We start from the raw sequence: 18,799 nt of genomic DNA, 5'->3' as shown, positions 1-18,799 counted from the left end.
ACATACCAGCGGCTGTATAAGTGAGAGGATCACCAGAAATTGCTTCAAAGTGCCGAAGTGCAAGAATCAAGGACCAAAAAACAGTCCCCCCTAAGGCAGGTATAGTTGCAGGGGAGATGGGAATTCAATTAAAGATGCCATTAACAGACAGATAGACCTCGGGTTGAAATCTGTCTGTGAAGCTATCAGCGTGTCGGTTGCTCCGGCATTCGCAGCCGTATGGGCACCCTAACCTATTTCAGCTGGTCTTGCGCAGCTGGTCTTGAGCACATGTACATCTGTGCCGCAGGTGGTGTCCTTAACCTCGCAATGTCTGCATTGCGACTTACCCTAGTAATGCTGTCCTGGGGGGACAGTCGAGGTTGGTCCTTCCCAGGCTCGGGCAAGTCCCAATTGTACTCAACTAAAAGGGCTCAAAAGGCTCAGAGGGGCTCAGATTCCGGCCGGGCTCATTCACGCCCAAGGAAGGCAGCAGGAGGAACCGCTGCCAAGGCGATCTCCTCATGTATTTCAGCTCTCTCTCCCCGCATCCGCGGTTGGTGGCAGAATCTCCCGCTTCTGGGTACATTTAGCTGCCACAGGTCACAGACCGGTGGGTGAGAGACATTGTGTCTCACGTGTACAGGATAGAGCTCTGTTCTCGTCCTCCGGCTCGATTCTTCAGCTTCCCCCCCCCACCGAGCCGATGCTCTTCTGCAGGCAGAAGGAGTGGTAATCCCTGTTCCTCTTCAGGAACAAGACACGGTTTTTTCCTCCAATCTTATTGGGGTGCCAAAAAAGGGTGGCTTTTTCCGTTCCGTTCTGGACCTAAAACTGCTCACCAAGCACGTGAAGGCCAGGCGGTTCCGGATGTAACCCTCCGCTCCGTCATTGCCTCAATGTCTCAAGGAGTTTTTCCTAGCATCAATAGACATCAGGATGCTTATCCCCTCGTGCCGATTGCTCCAGAGCACCAGCGTTTACTACGTTTCGTTATTGAAGACGAGCATCTTCAGTGCGTAGCCCTGCCCTTCGGTCTGGCGACAGCCCTACGGGTTTTCACCAAGTTCAGGGCAGCAGTGGGAGCAGTCCTGCACTCTCAGGGTCACTCTGTGATCCTTACTGGACGATCCACTTGTCAAGGCACCCTCTCAAGAGGCATGCCGACACAGCCTGAACGTGGCGCTGGAGACTCTCCAGAGTTTCGGGTGGATCATCAACTTTTCAAGGTTACATCGGGCACCGACCCAATCGCTGACATATCTGGGCATGGAGTTTCACACTCCCTCAGCGATAGTGAAGCTTCCGCGGGACAAGCAGCGTTCACTACGGACGGGGGTGCAGTCTCTCCTTCAAGGCCAGTCACACCCCTTAAGACGCCTCATGCAGAGGCAGTCACTTTCGCGCAGTTTCACTGCGTCCACTTCAATGGGACATGCTTTGCCAATGGGTTGGGGAGTCGACGTCCCTAGAAAGGAACGTTTCCCTTCTCAGACGGTCAAGGACTCTCTCCAGAGGAGTCCATCCTTCAGATCAATGTTCTGGAAATCTGGGCAGTGCATCTTGCCCTGCAAGCCTTCCAGCAGTGGCTGGAAGGAAAACAGATCCGAATTCAGTCGGACAATTCCACAGCGGTGGCAGACATCGCCCACCAAGGCGGAACACGCATCGCCAAGCCTACCAGGCAATCCGGCGGATTCTGATGTGGGTGGGGGACAGAGCATCCACCATATCCGCAGTTCACATCCCGGGCGTAGAAAATTGGGAAGCAGACTTCCTCAGTCGCCTGGGCATGGACGCAGGGGAATGGCCTCTGCACCCAGTATGGTGTCAGGAAATCTGTAGCCGCTGGAGGATGCCGGACGTCGACCTAATGGCGTCTCGGCACAACAACAAGGTCCCGATTTTCATGGCGCGGTCTCACGAGCAAAGAGCTCTGGCGGCAGGCGCCCTAGTTCAGGATTGGTCGCAGTTCCAGCTACCCTATGTGTTTCCTACTCTGGCACTGTTGCCCAGAGTGCTACGCAAGCTCAGCTCCGCTTGCCGCCGCGCCATCCTCGTCGTCTCAGACTGACCGAGGAGGTCGTGGTCCCGGACCTGTGGCATCTCACGGTCGGCCAACCGTGGGCACTCTCAGACCGGCCAGACTTACTGTCCCAAGGGCCGTTTTTTCCACTGAATTCTACGGCCCTGATCCGGACTGTGTGGCCATCGAGTCCGAGATCCTAGCGTCTTCAGGATTATCTCAAGACGTCATTGCCAACATGAGACGGGCTAGGAAGCCGACGTCTGCCAAAATCTCCCACAAGACGTGGAAGTTATTCTTATCTTGGTGCTCTGCTTAGGGAGTGTCTCCCTGGCCATTTGCATTGTCTCCTTTTTCCCCCCTTCCTGCATCTGGATTGGGAAAAGGTTTGTCGCTCGGCTCCCTTAAAGGACAAGTCGCAGCGCTGTCGGTATTCTTTCAGAAGCGCCTAGTACGACTTCCTCAGGTACGCACGTTCCTGCAGGGGGATTATCACATTGTCCCTCCGTACAAGAGGCCGTCAGACCCATGGGATCTGCACAGGGTATTAATTGCTCTCTAGGAGCCGCCCTTCGAGCCTCTGAGGGTTGTTTTCACTTTCTCGACTTTCACAGAAAGTGGCCTTTCTGGTAGCGGTCACGTCTCTTCGGAGAGTGTCAGAACTAGCAGCGCGGTCATCCAGAGCTCCCTTCCTGGTGTTCACCAAGATAAGGTAGTGCTGCGTCCGATCCCAGAGTTTCTCCCTAAGGTGGTATCCCCTTTTTATCACAATCAGGATATCTCCTTACCTTCCTTTTCTCCATTTCATCGATATGTAATGGCTTTGCATTGTTGGATCTGGTGTAGAGCACCCAGAATCTACATTCCCGCACGGCGCTCCTGCGCCGCTCGGATGCACTCTTTGTCCTTGTCACTGGTCAGCGCAAGGGATCGCAGGCTGCAACATCCACCCTGGCTCAATGGATCAAGGAACCAATCCTTGAAGCCTACCGTTCTACTGGGCTTTCGGTTTCATCAGGGCTGAAGGCCCATTCTACCAGAGCCGTGGGTGCGTCCTGGGCATTACGGCACCAGGCTACGGCTCAACAGGTGTGCCAGGCAGCTACCTGGTCGAGTCTGCACACTTTCACCAAACATTATCAGGTGCATACCTATGCTTCGGCGGACGCCAGCCTAGGTAGAAGAGTCCTGCAGGCGGCAGTTGCCTCCCCGTAGGGGAAGGCTGTCTTGCAGCTCTAACATGAGGTATTTCTTTACCCACCCAGGGACAGCTTTTGGACGTCCCAATCGTCTGGGTCTCCCAATGGAGCGCCGAAGAAGAAGGGAATTTTGTTACTTACCGTAAATTCCTTTTCTTCTAGCTCCTATTGGGAGACCCAGCACCCGCCCTGTTGTCCTTCGGGATTTTTGGTTGTTTTCGGGTACACATGTTGTTCATGTTGAATGGTTTTCAGTTCTCCGATGTTACTTCGGAGTGAATTTGTTTAAACCAGTTATTGGCTTTCCTCCTTCTTGCTTTTGCACTAAAACTGGTGAGCCAGTGATCCCACTGGGGGTGTATAGCCAGAAGGGGAGGGGCCTTACACTTTTTAGTGTAATGCTTTGTGTGGCCTCCGGAGGCAGTAGCTATACACCCAATCGTCTGGGTCTCCCAATAGGAGCTAGAAGAAAAGGAATTTACGGTAAGTAACAAAATTCCCTTCTTTACCACAAAACAGTTGCTTCAACTAGGTAGCTTTTTTTTTCACAAGGGTAACAGGAAAAATTGCACCATAAAATGTATTGTGCAATTTCTCCTGAGTACGCAGATACCTCATATGTGGTGGAAAGTAATTGTTTGGGCGCATGGCGGGGCTCAGAAGAGAAGGAGCGCCATTTGACAGCAAAATTGGTTTGAATCATTAGCGGACGCCATGTCACATTTGGAGACCCCCTATGGTGCCTAAACAGTGGAGCTCCCCCACAAGTGACACCATTTTGGAAACTAGAGCCCTCAAATAATTTTTCTAGATGTTTGATGTGCACTTTGAACACCTGGGGGCTTCACAGAAGTTTATAGCGTTGAGCCGTGAAAAGAAAAAATTTTTTTTTTACCACAAAACGGTTGCTTCAACTAGGTAGCTTTTTTTTTCACAAGGGTAACAGGAAAAATGCACCATAAAATGTATTGTGCATTTTCTCCTGAGTACGCAGATACCTCATATGTGGTGGAAATAAATTGTTTGAGCGCATGGCGGGGCTCAGAAGAGAAGGAGCGCCATTTGACTTTTCAAACGCACAGACGCAGTGCACTGATCGGCCGCTGCAGGACGCACGGTCGGATGCGATAAAAAAAAGCGTCGGGGATACGTAAAAAAAAAAAAGTCACGCCAAAAATTGACCATGGATGCAGATACGTTATGTGCATCCCTGATCAGCGCTTGGTGGGACGCACGGACGGATGCGATACAAAAAGCGTCGCAAATATGGAAAAAAGTCACGCCAAAAATTGACCATGGATGCCGATCCGTTATGTGCATCCCTGATCAGCGCTTGGCGGGACGCACGGATGGATGTGATACAAAAAGCGTCGGGGATACGGAAAAAAAAAAGTCACGCCAAAAATTGAGCAGGGATGCCGATCCGTTATCTGCATCCCTGATCAGCGCTTGGCGGGACGCACAGACGGATGCGATACAAAAAGCGTCGGGGATACGGAAAAAAAAGTCACGCCAAAAATTGAGCAGGGATGCCGATCCGTTATCTGCATCCCTGATCAGCGCTTGGCGGGACGCACGGACGGATGCGATACAAAAAGCGTCGGGGATACGGAAAAAAAAAAGTCACGCCAAAAATTGAGCAGGGATGCCGATCCGTTATCTGCATCCCTGATTAGCGCTTGGCGGGACGCACGGACAGATGAGGTGTAAAAATGGACAGGGGATACGGAAAAAAAAAAAAGTTATACTCACAGTACCCAGAGGACTAGCAGGAGGATCACTGACCAGAAGAGCTGCAGAGGAATAGATGGCAGAGAGATGGACAGCTTTACAGGAGCAGCAGGCAGATCAGCAGAATGCCCAGGAAGGACCCAGCGATGGACGCAGATGTGATCAGGCCGGTGAAGACAGGTAAGAGGACGTCGGGGGAGAGCAGAGGGGGAGAGGGGGGGGGTGAGAGCAGAGAGGGGGGGGAAGCAGAGGGGGAGGGGGTAGAGCAGAGGGGGAGACCGGAGAGGGAGCTGCAGAACAGAGATAATGGGGGAGGCAGTCAGATCGCGGGGGGAGCAGATCGGGATGTCGGGGGGGGGTTGGGGGGAGCAGATCGCGGGGGGGGCACGGCAGGGGCTACCATGGCAGCGCGCAGGGGCACCACGGGAGCGTGCAGGGGCACCACGGGAGCGCGCACGGGCTGGCTGCAAAGTGAGCACAGTACTCACGTGCAGCAGCGGTGACAGCTAGGGCGGCGGCGGCGGCAGCAGCGGCGGTGGCGTGGTACCACAAGTACCAGCCACTGCACGCTGCAGACATGTTGGGGGAGGGCTCGCAGGCCAGCACAGGCCTGGGGAGGGCGGCCACCGGCAAATCACACCGCCCCACTGCACACTGATTGGAGCGATTGCGCGTCATAGCACGATCGCTCCAATCAGTGCTGCAGGGGCTGGGGGAGACATGTTTGAGGTCCACCTATGATATGCTGCAGCAGCTGCGGCATCTCATAGCTGGATCTCACAGGATCGCACTAATTCGGGCATTATTTTTGCCGAAATTAGTGCGATCGATGTGGTTGGCGGTTCAGATTTGAACAGCCAATCACATCGATCGTCGATAGGGGGTGGCGATGCCGCCCCCCCTGGGGTCAAGCAAAGGTCCCCTGCTGTAAGAAACAGCAGGGGACATCATTTGAAAGCCGTTGCTATGGCCACGGCAATCAAATGAAGTTTAGGCAGTAAAATTACGTCCCTGGTCGTTAAGTCACGTTAAAATAGGACGTAATTTTACTGCCCGCGGTCGTGAAGGGGTTAATTAACATTTATTAACCATTTTTTTTAAAAAGAATTATATAAAAAAAACAGGGAATATAGTCCTTTAGTACATAAAGTAGGAACAGAGCAGCTAAATTAGCAGTGGACGAAAACGGAATAGAAATACGTGCAAATAAGCATTAAATATAGATTCCAGTGTATAAGTAACTGAACATACAAACTTGCATATAGATGCATCAAGCCATTTGATATTCAATATAACAGTGAGTACCAATAACTAGTGTATAGCTTATATTGGGTTAAAATGTATGCACAAAAAGATCCCCCCAAAAAAAAAATCAGAAAAATCAATACCACTGAAATTAAGGGGATGCTGCAGTAGGCACTAATATGTAATTACTTTGAGGGAAAAGATTCACTAGTGTTAATGCAAATCAATAGAGTCCAACAATAGGGACTGTATTGGTGCCAATAGTTATAAGTTTGTGATCCGACCAGGGCAGGCACATGGCCTTCGACCTCGGAGTCGACAGATCCGGGGATTCCCAGCCAGTCTCCCACGCTGGTACTTGCCAGGCCTCAAACATTTAGTGCCCCGTGATCATGTCGTGGTGGGCCCTCTTACTTAAATGCTGCTGTCCAAGATTGACAGTGTCAACCCAATGGTTAACAGTGTTTGGAGCTTTGCTTTGACCGTTGATGTTACAGATAGATGCCAGCCATGTTACATACCTGGTATCTAGCCGTGTTACATACCTGGCATCTAGCCGTGTTACATACCTGGCATCTAGCCGTGTTACATACCTGGCATCTAGCCGTGTTGCATACCTGGCATCTAGCCGTGTTGCATACCTGGCATCTAGCCGTGTTACATACCTGGCATCCAGCCGTGTTACATACCTGGCATCTAGCCGTGTTACATACCTGGCATCTAGCCGTGTTACATACCTGGCATCTAGCCGTGTTACATACCTGGCATCTAGCCGTGTTACATACCTGGCAGCTAGCCGTGTTACATACCTGGCAGCTAGCCGTGTTACATACCTGGCATCTAGCCGTGTTACATACCTGGCATCCAGCCGTGTTACATACCTGGCATCTAGCCGTGTTACATACCTGGCATCTAGCCGTGTTACATACCTGGCATCCAGCCGTGTTACATACCTGGCAGCTGTGAGCCCCCTCCAGACACAGTGCCTTCAGTGCTGATGTACATACACATAATTTTGCACTAAGGGTCACCCCATTTGACGTATTTAACCTATTACTTTTGGCACACAGGTAATAGAGTACTGAAAATAATCATAGCTGTATATATCAGATGCCTTCTTGTGGAAAAATAATCTTTTATCCCTCTAGGTAAATTAGGTCTTCCAGGCTATAGGGCAGATGGTGTCCGAAAGATAGCGCTGCCTTCTTGCTTCATTAGCATAACTGTCATCTCCCATCAGCGTCACAGTATTCCTGTAACGTCTAATTTTGGGTCCAAAATCCTGTGCATCGCAATTGCCGATGTTCCCCTGTAGTGTTTCACCCTTCTATGGGCATTGGCTTCATGTTTCTTCTGCGCAGGCGCTGGATCAGTGCAGCCAAAGCAGCAGTGACTCTCCGGCCCCTGCACAGAAGAAACATGAAGCCAATGCCCATTGAAGGGAGGAACACTACAGTGGAATATCAGCAATTACAGGCCGGGATATCAGGACCATAACTAGACGTCACAGGGATACTGTGATGCTGATCTGGTTCATCCCTTTCCTCCATCAGTCTAATGGTGGGTGCACACTATCAGGATTAGCAGCGTTTTGGATGCAGCGTGTTTTTGATGCTCCCAAAATGCTGTGTTGTTCAGTAGAAGTACAGTGGATGGGATTTATTGAAATCCCATGCTCACTGTGATTCTTTTCTATGTAGCGTAAACTGAGCTGCAGTGTAATGCTGCCACCAGGGGGCGCCAGAGCTCTGCAGCAGACGACACTACACAGAGCAATGAGAACCAGGAAGGAAATGCACAGCGTTCTCATGCACTGCCTAATCACAGCTGTGAGGCAGAACTGCAGGGTATGTGAGAAATAGTCAGACAAGCTGGGTCAAACACCGTACGGGCAGAAGCAGGACCGGAGGAGCTAGCAGAAGCGAAGTCAAAGTCAGGCTAAGGTCAGTACCGGAGGAAGCCACCGAGTGGGGAATAGGAGGGGGGACACAGGACAGGAGGGACGACCAGGGGACAGAACACAGACAAGGGCATAGGGGCACAGGAACAGACAGATCAGGATATCACTCACAGGACCAGCAATCACAGGCAAAGCAGAGCTAAGCTTATAGCCGGCGCTGGTTCACTGTAAGTGTCAGCTTTTAAGGCATCCAGGGTCTGGAAGTGAGGTCCGAGAGAAGGCTCCGCCCCCTAGCCATGTGGATAGGGAGGCGAATCATGACATGCAGCATGTCAATTTATGTTCCTGGAGCCGTGAGTGTTCTCCGTAAGGAGAACCGAGCGAAGGTCCACAGCACCCAGAACCCTTATTGTGGGCACAGGCAGCTGCGCTCTCCTGCGGAGAACACACACCTTAGCAGGAAAGGTGACACTGTGTATAGGACACCGTGTCTACAGATTGTGTGCACCCACCATAACCGCTTTATAGCAGTGCATGAAGACTGACTGCGACCAACTGTAAAACAAATAAACATTTACCGTTGTGCTCAGCAAGGAAGAGATCTATTTCTTCATATATTAGCCTGACAGATGTATGTGTGATACAGCTCTGGTCATTGACACACAGTTCTTGGTAGCTATAGATCTTCAGGCTGCAGCCCGTACTGACACGTGACTAGGACGGATTACAGATTCAATTATGCTAGAGACCCCATTTTATCTCATTCTTGGAGAACCCCTTTAAGGTAACTACTGACATATGAAAAAGCTTTTTTCCATGACTGGGGTGTCCAGTAGGGTTTAATAGAACTTTCCCAGTAGGATTGTTAGTGTTATTAAACATGATTAGCTACAATACGGACTAAAATGTGTATTGCTCATTGATCACGTGTGCAACCATGAAACCTACTTCTATCTAATATGTATGGCCACATTTAGAGGACCTTTTAAAGCAGAAAAACTAACACACCTATCTAGTGCCACTTATGTTCTAGAGAGCAAAAGGTGAAGCATTATTTTTCTTTTTCTTTACATAATTGACAAAATAGAAATTGTCGTAGATTGTATTCTGTATAGTGCGGGAAACGTATTATTAGATAAGTGTTCCTTTAATACTATATTATTTATATTAAAACATACATTGTGTAAATAATACTTCTGCAATCATAGTATTTTTTGTTGTTATTTTTATGATTTTATAAAATAAAGAGATAAAATAGGGACATTTATGTTTCAGGTATGGTGACATTCAAGATGGAAATATTCCGTACCCTATTGCCCAGCGATTCAAGAGAACTCTTGAGAAATATAGGAATAAGCGGTTACAATTAATTGAATTTCAGAGTAAGATAAAGGATGACCCTTCAGTTTCAGAAGCTGTTAATTGTTGGAATAAATACTATGAAGTCCAGATGTTAAGTGGCTTATTGAAAATTTGGGAAAATCTAAGACTCAGGTAAAGAATGTCATGCTTCAAGAAGTGACCTTTTTTTTCCATTTTTTGGAATATATGGCATTTAGTGAGTGCATTTTTTTGTTAAAGGGAATCTGTCACCAGGTTTTTGCTACCTCATCTCAGAGCAGCATAATGTAGAGAACTGGAATATTTTGAGCCCACAGATCAGTGGCAGGTTTAGAGGAGAATGAATAAAAAACACACTGCTCAGTCAACTCCAAAAAGGGGAGGGTGCCTTAAATACCTAGTGCCATAAGCTGAGAGGTAATTCCGGGTTAGGGTGTGCTGGCCCTATAAGAATAGGTACACGTGCCCTAAGTGCGCTCCTGCGAGGCCTATGCTGCATGTGCAGGACCTGGGAGCAGGAGGCAGTGACCGGCCAGGAGGGTAAGTGGGCCGGCGTACCCGCAGGGGGAGAAGGGCAGGACAGTGCGGGGAAACCTTTAATGACGTTACATGTGGTGGTTGTTACAGTCACCTGACTTGAACCCATTTGAAAATCTTTGAGATTCGAAATGGGTGGTTGCAACAGGCAAATCCAAGTATAGTGGTGACCTGGAGGCTATTGACCGTGTGGAATGGGCTAAACGTCTTCAGAAACACTGGCAGTGTATCATGTCTACTGCAGGTCATATTAGCCAACTATGATCTACTACTGTAAGTACTAAAGATGCTCTTCATAAAGGGGTGAATAATTGAGAAGTCAGTAAAAGTGGCACTTTGTGCTGAATTTGGAGAAACATACTGTTATATTAGTTATATAAAGCTATTTAGATTGTTTTTGTTTGATTGGTTTATTGCAAGTTGCAGAAATGTTATAATTTTTGCTAATAAACCTAATTTGCAATAGGGGTTGAATAATTTTGATTACCGCTGCAAGTATATTTTCTATAATTACTACTGTAGATTTAGGTAAAACATTATTACTGGATTCTTGCTTTGATGGAGTTATAAAATATTTACAAAATACCTCTAAAATTTAAGCAACAACTAATTTCATATTTATGGTGTTGATCAAGCCGACCTTAAAACAGATCTGTCAGATTTCAGGACCTCGATAAAGTAAAAACAATAAGTACTCGCCTCCGGCAGTGGCAACCATTCCATTGATGTCGATGCCGCCGTTGGCATGACATTGTGTTGCGTGCCCGCAGCAGTCAATCAGTGGTCACTGGACTGTAATACATTGGAATCTGTATTTGTTCATTTTAATGCTATTAATTTAAAATTATTTTTTTCTTCCATGTACTTACTTCTAAACATGACTTTGTAAATAATTTTTACTGCTTACAAATTACAGAGCTCATGGACCATTTTTCCCAAGAGTACTAAGACCTATAAAAGGTCCAAGAGATTCAGGAGAAGTTGTGACACATGTTGTAGCAAAAATAATGACTGCCGACATGGTAAGAAAGAAGTGTACAGACATCATACATTACATTTGTCCTCTCCATAGAGCCCATAGTGTTATAGGGCACTGGGGTACATGCTGGGAACTGCTGCTGCATACAAACCCCTCCTCACAGTAGTGAGGGGACGAGAACAAAAGAAAGTCTCAAGCCTCCCTTTATTAGTGATTGTTGGGAACCTGGGACTGTTCCAAAGGGCCATTTTTTCTTAAAAATAAACTGCTTATATAATCACTGGTATCCTCATTGGTGCCACTTTACAGAAAACACTGGCTGGTGAATTTAATGTATCAAGTAATAATCCCTGTTCCAGGTGACTTTAAAGGGTATTAATTATGTACAACCTTTACTCACCCTTTTGAGTTTATTGTGTAAGTATTACAATATTACTATTTTTTTTATTTCTTAAAATATTTTAATTCGGAGGCCACAGTTATAGTCATAATTTGCAAACCTTTGTAAAGCAAGTTACTGTCTAACACTATTACTTGTGTATTACCTGGATTAGAAGAAAATATTCCACATTGCTACTTTTATGTAAAGACAGAATGTTACTCCTCTAAGTATATGTCTTGTGAATCCTATACAACGTCCTATTAGCTGTAGATGGTACAGATTGTCTTTTCGCATTTTTGCCAAGTCTTTAATCTAGAAGATTACTTTGATGTTGTGCCATCATGAGTTCATTCAACAATACAGTAAAATTACACATACACTTTAAAATGTACTTGCACTCTTTACAAACCTTTTCACATGTCACAGATAAATGTCAGACGTTTTAATCAATAAGAGGCCAGTAACCCCCATCAATTGCAAAAATTAAAGGTCAGATGTGCTCAGCTGAGTGCTCCTCTTCTTTGAGAATGAACACTAGCTGAATACAAATAGTCTGTGATGTCCATCTTCAATGTTAGAGAAGAGATACCTTTTTCTGTGTCTTTATTGTTTTCAAATTTTTTTAAAAAAATTTTACTAAAATTATTAAAGATTCAGAATCCGCTAAATGACAAACAGTAAATAACGTCGGCTAAATGTTATTATTAATTTACAGCTATTCTCTCCTCCTTGTAATAAGAGGAAACGCTTGAACTGGCCCACAGACTATTAGGTGAATCCTCGGTGGGTCATTTCAGGAGAGGGCCACCCATTACCCATCGACGTATATGACCAGTGCTTGGCACAGTACACTTGACGCACTAAAAAAAATGAATGAACTGATCTTCAGCTCTTAGCAGCCTCACTTTAGGCCCGGTCGTTAGTTAACACAGGACTTTGTTTTCTGCAGTGACTTGTCTTCAGTGCTGTATATGACATGGCTGACTGATTCCATCTCGTCTTCTCTTCCTAGGATTCTTTAATTCTTCTGTTTAGTCTGGATGCAGGCCTCAGCCACTCCTCCTTGAAAGGAAAAGATTCTGCCTTCTCCATAATTTTGTTTTTTAGCATATTCTTCCAACTCATAAATAGATTAAAGGGAACCTATTACCAGGTATTTCCAATATAAAAGCCACCACCCTTAACGGCTCTGTTACTAAAGTCCCCAACTCCCCCTGGATATGCCCAAAAATACCTTTTATACTTCTGACATACTGCATGGTCTGGTCTGATACTTGTCTTTTTTTTTTTCCTTTTCTCGGCACCTCCTCAATGCCTGCAGCTCCTGTCCTAGCTTTATTGATATGGAAAATGCATCCTATATCATCCACAGATAGTGCAAATATTGTACCTGTCAATACAGGTCAATGGACTTTGGTAATAGAGCAATTAAGGGTGGTGGCTTTAATTTAAATTAGGAAAACCTGGTGACAGGTTCCTTTTAAGACTATCCTTCAAGGAGTAGCTAATTGTATCTCTCCTAACAGGCATCTGTTGGAGTTTTGGACTTTAACCTTGGTGTGTCTGTGCTCCAAGAGTCTTCCTTGAGCTTTTACGCAGCATCTCCCCAAAGTGTCTTTTGTGGAAGGTGGCATTTCTGGCAACTATAGCTTCCATACATAGGGTGTCTGAGCTTGTTTTCCTTTTTTGCAAGGCTCTCTTCCTTGTTCTTCTCAGGACAAGGTGCTGTTGCTCCCCATGTCATTCTTTCTACTAACAGTGGTCTCTGCCTTCACAATCCTCCCTTCCTTTTGCCTATCTTCAGCTCATTGCCATGAGTGTTCTCTCCACTGTCTGGATCTGGTTAAGGCCTATCTGTCAGTTATGGATGACATTTAGTGTTCCGATTCCTGGTAGGTCACATACGGACCTGTCAGCCTTCAAGACAAGTGTGGCGCCCCTGAGGCTTCCGTCGCCACAGGTCATTGCAGCCCATCCAGCGGTGTGATGCCCCATTCTGGGAGAGGAAGAGAGTGAACTCCGGTCCCCTGGTAAATCCACACTACACCAATTGTTAGGTACATACTGGGACCAGGGAAAGTGGCAGTTACCCCCCCCATGCAGCATGCTGGGAGGGGCCGTAAGACCCATCCCTGCTCCTATAGGGTACAGCTTAGCAACTGGGGAGGTGGGAGGAGCCATCTGAGAGCAGACACAGAGAGGAAGGTCAAGTTTAGTTAGTCTACCTCAGGGAGTGAGAGAGTGAGCATGTAGTTGGAGGAGAAGAACAGAGAAAGGAGGGAGGAGGAGGCCTGCTGGAGGCAGGCAAGGAGGAGAAAAGAAAGAAAGAAAGAAGGAAAGAAAGCTCCAAGTCAGACAGGAGCAGAGAAACCGAAGGAGACGCTTCCTGGTGAAGATCCTGGGACCCAGAGGTCCAGGTGACACCACGTAGGAGACAGAAGGAGTCGCAGGGCCACGGGTAGTCCTAGAGGTACCACGGAGAGGTCCTAGAGGCGCCACGGGTAGTTGTAGGCTACGGTGGCCTGTTCCACAGTAACATCGGTGGAGGGATCAAGCTGCGACAGGGGACGGTCCCTAGAGACTGGAGGAGTGCAAAATCATCTCCAAACAGTAAAAACCGAGGCCCAGGGAAGGTTGTAGACTCCCAGGGCCAGAACCCATAGCAGACTTCCAGAAAAGGGGTAATCAGCCGACAGGTGACCCCCCCAGCCTGGAGGCTGTAGTGGAGGCCAAGCCAGGTCCATCCTAACAAAGGCAAGGCTAAGGAAGACAGCAGAAGAAAGAGACACTAAGAGAAGGGCACCGGCTTTTACTCTCTGAATCACCCAGAAATGGCTGAGGTCCCTGACAGTGGTCCCAGCAGTCCAAGGGTCCCTACAGCTGTGACAAGAAGTGTGAGTAAAGAACTTGAACTGCACCCTTGAAGTGGTCTCTGTTATTTCAGCTGCATAGACATTCACAAGCACCAACTGTGCCCCGGGCATTGCTCCACCATTGCTGCCATAACATCATCCCGGAGGCCTCACATAGCAGCGGCGGCCTAATAGCCGCATACCACAGGTGGCGTCACGAACACAACCTTTATTCAGCAAGCCACATATTCTACTGACACCCACCAGGGCCACGGAGCCGGGCCCAGCCACCACTGACAACCTCCGGACTAGTCCAGCCCGGCACCGGGTGTCCCATAGCCCTGGGGTGGGCGAGTCAACTTTTGGCGTCACGAACAGGATTTCGTGCCCGGTCACACCGGGTACTGTGCGCCTGAAGAATCTTGAAACAAACTGTGTATTACAGCGAGAAACCGCCGCCATTAACGCTGCTGAGAGCGGGAAGAAGGGGGGCGTGAAAGAAGAAAGGGCGCAAAGAGAAGCCCCGCCCCCTTGTCCAAGAAAAGAGCGCGAAGCGGTGCCCGCCATAGAAGACGGAAGAAGAAGAAATGGCGACCAGATAAGCTGGCCGGCTGGCAGAGAGAGTCTAAATGCCAGACCAGCAGATAAAGACAATGTACCTTATCGCAAACGGAGTGATGCCGGTTGTGATGGGCTGGGCGCCAGTCTGGCGCCAGATGCTAGTGCAGCCTCCGGCCCCGCCTCCGAGAAGGGAAAGAGAGCAGCCGAGTGGCGTGGTCGAGCACCCGAGCAGTGTCCCAGGCAGCATTCCCCAGGTCGGAAGTATGGCGGAGGAGCTGCAGCAAGGTGCACCAGGGACCGGAAGAGTGGATCCCGAGCTGGACCTGCTGAGAGAAGAAATGCGAGTCCTGGCCCGGAGGCTGAGTAGTGTGGAAGTGGAGGCGGACCGGCAGAAAGAAACGCCGAGGGTGCCGGAGGATCTGGAGCGGTGGATGGATGCCGCGAAGCAGAAGTAGGGTGAGCAACCAGAAACCCCGTCCAGTCCGGACCCAGGGCCCCGCCACGCGCCCCCGCTTAGCCCCTTCACTGACCCCCTGGCCTTCCCGGCCTACCCCGCGGACGCCCGGTGGGGCACCGGAGGCCTGCCTGAGACCCCCGCAGACGGAGCATGGGGTGGGGTGAACCCTGAACAACTAGCGGGCCCCCTGCCGAGTCCCCCTGTGAGCCTCCTGGGAATGGCATCCCCGGGAGTGAATTGGGACGCAGCGCCCATTGAAAGCAGGGGACTGCAGCGGCCGCTGCTCCCCAAGGAAACTCCCCTGGCCAGCGAGCTGACGTGCCGGAGGCTGGTGGTAGAGTACCAGAGGGAGCGGGAACTCCGGGAGGAGAAACGGAGGGCCCGAGAAGCCGCTAATCTGGCCTCCAAAGAAGAGGTCAGGAAGGCCCTGAAGGGATCCGAGGGCCCAGTGCGCCGGGGCCTAGTAGTGGACTTCCGACAAGCTGGTGGCTGGGGCTTCATCCGGGAGCCCGGTCTGGGCAAGGACGTGTTTGTGGCCCGGAGAGACATAGAGGAGCACCTGCCCAGGGGCCACCCAGGGCGCGATGCCAAGCCGGGTGATGTGGTGGAGTATACACGGCTGATGGGGGACCGTGGATGGTACGCGCTGCATGTACATATCCTGCGGGAAGAAGCGGCCCCAGAAGAGCCAGAGTGGCGCCGCACAGTGCAAGAGCGCAGCATCTCCCCTAGCAGCAGCACCACCTCAAGGCAGACCAAGGCCACAGAACTGAGCAGAGGTCCTGCGACAGCCACTCAGGAGACGCAGACCAGGATCTCCATGGCCTACATGCTGCCCAGGGCCCTGCCAAAGAGGGACCCTAAGGACCCCAGCAATGAAGAGTAAGAGTAAAGATGAAGAGATGCTGAACTGTATATAGCCCCTGTCTGCCCCTCATTCTTTTTGAAGAAGTCCCTTGTGTTTTGCCCCTCATTCTTTTCGAAGATGACACCCTTTCCTGCTGTACTGCCCCTCATGCTTTTTGAAGACGTCACCCCCCATGTTTATGTGTTACCGGGCCACTGAACTGGAATGTGGGCCCCGGTCAATGTGTATGTGTCTTATGTAACCAGGCCATTGGGCTTAATGGCTGGTTGATTTTGTCCCATTGTTGTTTGATTGAAAGAAACGAACTGCCAGGCTACTGGACTTGATGTAGCCAAGTATGTATATAGTTGCACCCGTTGTGCCCCCTACCAGAATTATGGGGGAAGTGCCCAAACTGTGCAATGAACTGAAAGTGCACACATAGTTTCTTTATAAGAAGTTGCAACGTTAAAGTAATTGTGCCTCCCATAAAGGGAAGAAAGGTTTTATTGTTTTATGTTTTGCATACCAAAAATGTTTTGCAGTTCTTCCACATGTTTTTGTTGTTTTTCAGCCCGAGGACGTGCTGGGATTTGCTGTGGGGGAGTGTGGCGCCCCTGAGGCTTCCGTCGCCACAGGTCATTGCACCCCATCCAGCGGTGTGATGCCCCATTCTGGGAGAGGAAGAGAGTGAACTCCGGTCCCCTGGTAAATCCACACTACACCAATTGTTAAGTACATACTGGGACCAGGGAAAGTGGCAGTTACCCCCCCATGCTGCATGCTGGGAGGGGCCGTAAGACCCATCCCTGCTCCTATAGGGTACAGCTTAGCAACTGGGGAGGTGGGAGGAGCCATCTGAGAGCAGACACAGAGAGGAAGGTCAAGTTTAGTTAGTCTACCTCAGGGAGTGAGAGAGTGAGCATGTAGTTGGAGGAGAAGAACAGAGAAAGGAGGGAGGAGGAGGCCTGCTGGAGGCAGGCAAGGAGGAGAAAAGAAAGAAGGAAAGAAGGAAAGAAAGCTCCAAGTCAGACAGGAGCAGAGAAACCGAAGGAGACTCTTCCTGGTGAAGATCCTGGGACCCAGAGGTCCAGGTGACACCACGTAGGAGACAGAAGGAGTCGCAGGGCCACGGGTAGTCCTAGAGGTACCACGGGCAGTCCTAGAGGTACCACGGAGAGGTCCTAGAGGCGCCACGGGTAGTTGTAGGCTACGGTGGCCTGTTCCACAGTAACATCGGTGGAGGGATCAAGCTGCGACAGGGGAAGGTTGTAGACTCCCAGGGCCAGAACCCATAGCAGACTTCCAGAAAAGGGGTAATCAGCCGACAGGTGACCCCCCAGCCTGGAGGCTGTAGTGGAGGCCAAGCCAGGTCCATCCTAACAAAGGCAAGGCTAAGGAAGACAGCAGAAGAAAGAGACACTAAGAGAAGGCCACGGGCTTTTACTCTCTGAATCACCCAGAAACGGCGGAGGTCCCTGACAGTGGTCCCAGCAGTCCAAGGGTCCCTGCAGGACTGTGACAAGAAGTGTGAGTAAAGAACTTGAACTGCACCCTTGAAGTGGTCTCTGTGATTTCAGCTGCATAGACATTCACAAGCACCAACTGTGCCCCGGGCATTGCTCCACCTGTGGGGAGCAGTACCACCATTGCTGCCATAACATCATCCCGGAGGCCTCACATAGCAGCGGCGGCTTAATAGCCGCATACCACAGGTGGCGTCACGAACACAACCTTTATTCAGCAAGCCACATATTCTACTGACACCCACCAGGGCCACGGAGCCGGGCCCAGCCACCACTGACAACCTCCGGACTAGTCCGGCCCGGCACCGGGTGTCCCATAGCCCTGGGGTGGGCGAGTCACAAGCATTTCCAGATGGATCACGTGCTATTGTAGATACTTACAAAGTTAGCGGGTATAAGGCCTCTATGATTCAGACCTGTAAGGCTGTCACTTAGGCCTCTGCAACATATCCTTTAAAATCGGATTCTATATGGATAATCCATATGTGATCCAATGATTTTTTTGTGCACTTAAACTTGAATAGGCAAGTTTCATCCTACATGAAGAAGACACTAGTGCATGGTGCAATTTATTTCAGACTGTTATTTGATCTGTGAGAACAATCTCATCCTAACAGCTCAAGTGAATAACATTGGCTGTGTGCTGTCCGTGAGATGTCAGATTTCCTCATGGCCAGCATTCTGTCATGTGTGTAACTGCCTGATGTGATCTCAAGGGGATCTGGGATCAGAAGGTCACAGTGTATTGTTGATCGCAAGTACACTTTATTGCACACACATGGTTTACCCTGAGTTGGAGCGTATTTAATTCAATCCGGTACTGAAGGTGTTAAGTTTAATTTTTATCCTGCAGTGATCTAACAGATAGTTGTAACTTCAGCTGCAGCCACTCCATTCTGCTATAAATATCCGCTCCTCACTCCTCCCTATGCCGGCTATAGCTAATATCTATGCTGGCCACTTTGAAGGAGCCAGTCTCTGGAGAAGCTGAGTTGTCGCTTCTGTTGCAGCTGAGAAGTTCCTTCTGGAGAAGCTGTGGAGTGATATTTATTGTGTCTTTCCCCACCTGTTTGTTTTTCCTTCCTTGTGTTGTCTTATTGCAGTGGCGAGACTAGTGTCTTGCTGGCCTTCAGTAGTCATGGTGAATTCAGGACCAGCGAAGACCTAGGCTCGTGATGGGGCACAGGGGGAAGGACCTACATAGAGATGTTTGGGAGTGCAGGGATCAGCCTCATGT

The 18,799-nt window shown here is 49.3% G+C and overlaps 1 protein-coding gene across 1 annotated transcript in view; it reads left to right on the top strand.

The window, feature by feature from the left end:
* Positions 1-18,799, top strand: part of SHCBP1L (SHC binding and spindle associated 1 like) — a 135,023-nt gene that overhangs the window by 67,843 nt on the left and 48,381 nt on the right. Inside the window, exons 5-6 of the mRNA XM_075320607.1 lie at positions 9,356-9,574; positions 10,875-10,980. Coding sequence (XP_075176722.1) covers positions 9,356-9,574; positions 10,875-10,980 — 325 coding nt within the window. The remainder of the gene's footprint in view (positions 1-9,355; positions 9,575-10,874; positions 10,981-18,799) is intronic.

This window comes from Anomaloglossus baeobatrachus, chromosome 8 (genome assembly GCF_048569485.1).
Source record: "Anomaloglossus baeobatrachus isolate aAnoBae1 chromosome 8, aAnoBae1.hap1, whole genome shotgun sequence".
In the NCBI taxonomy this organism is placed as follows: domain Eukaryota; kingdom Metazoa; phylum Chordata; class Amphibia; order Anura; family Aromobatidae; genus Anomaloglossus; species Anomaloglossus baeobatrachus.
The sequence above is the reverse complement of the archived record's forward strand: the minus strand, read 5'-3'. Positions and strand labels throughout refer to the sequence as shown.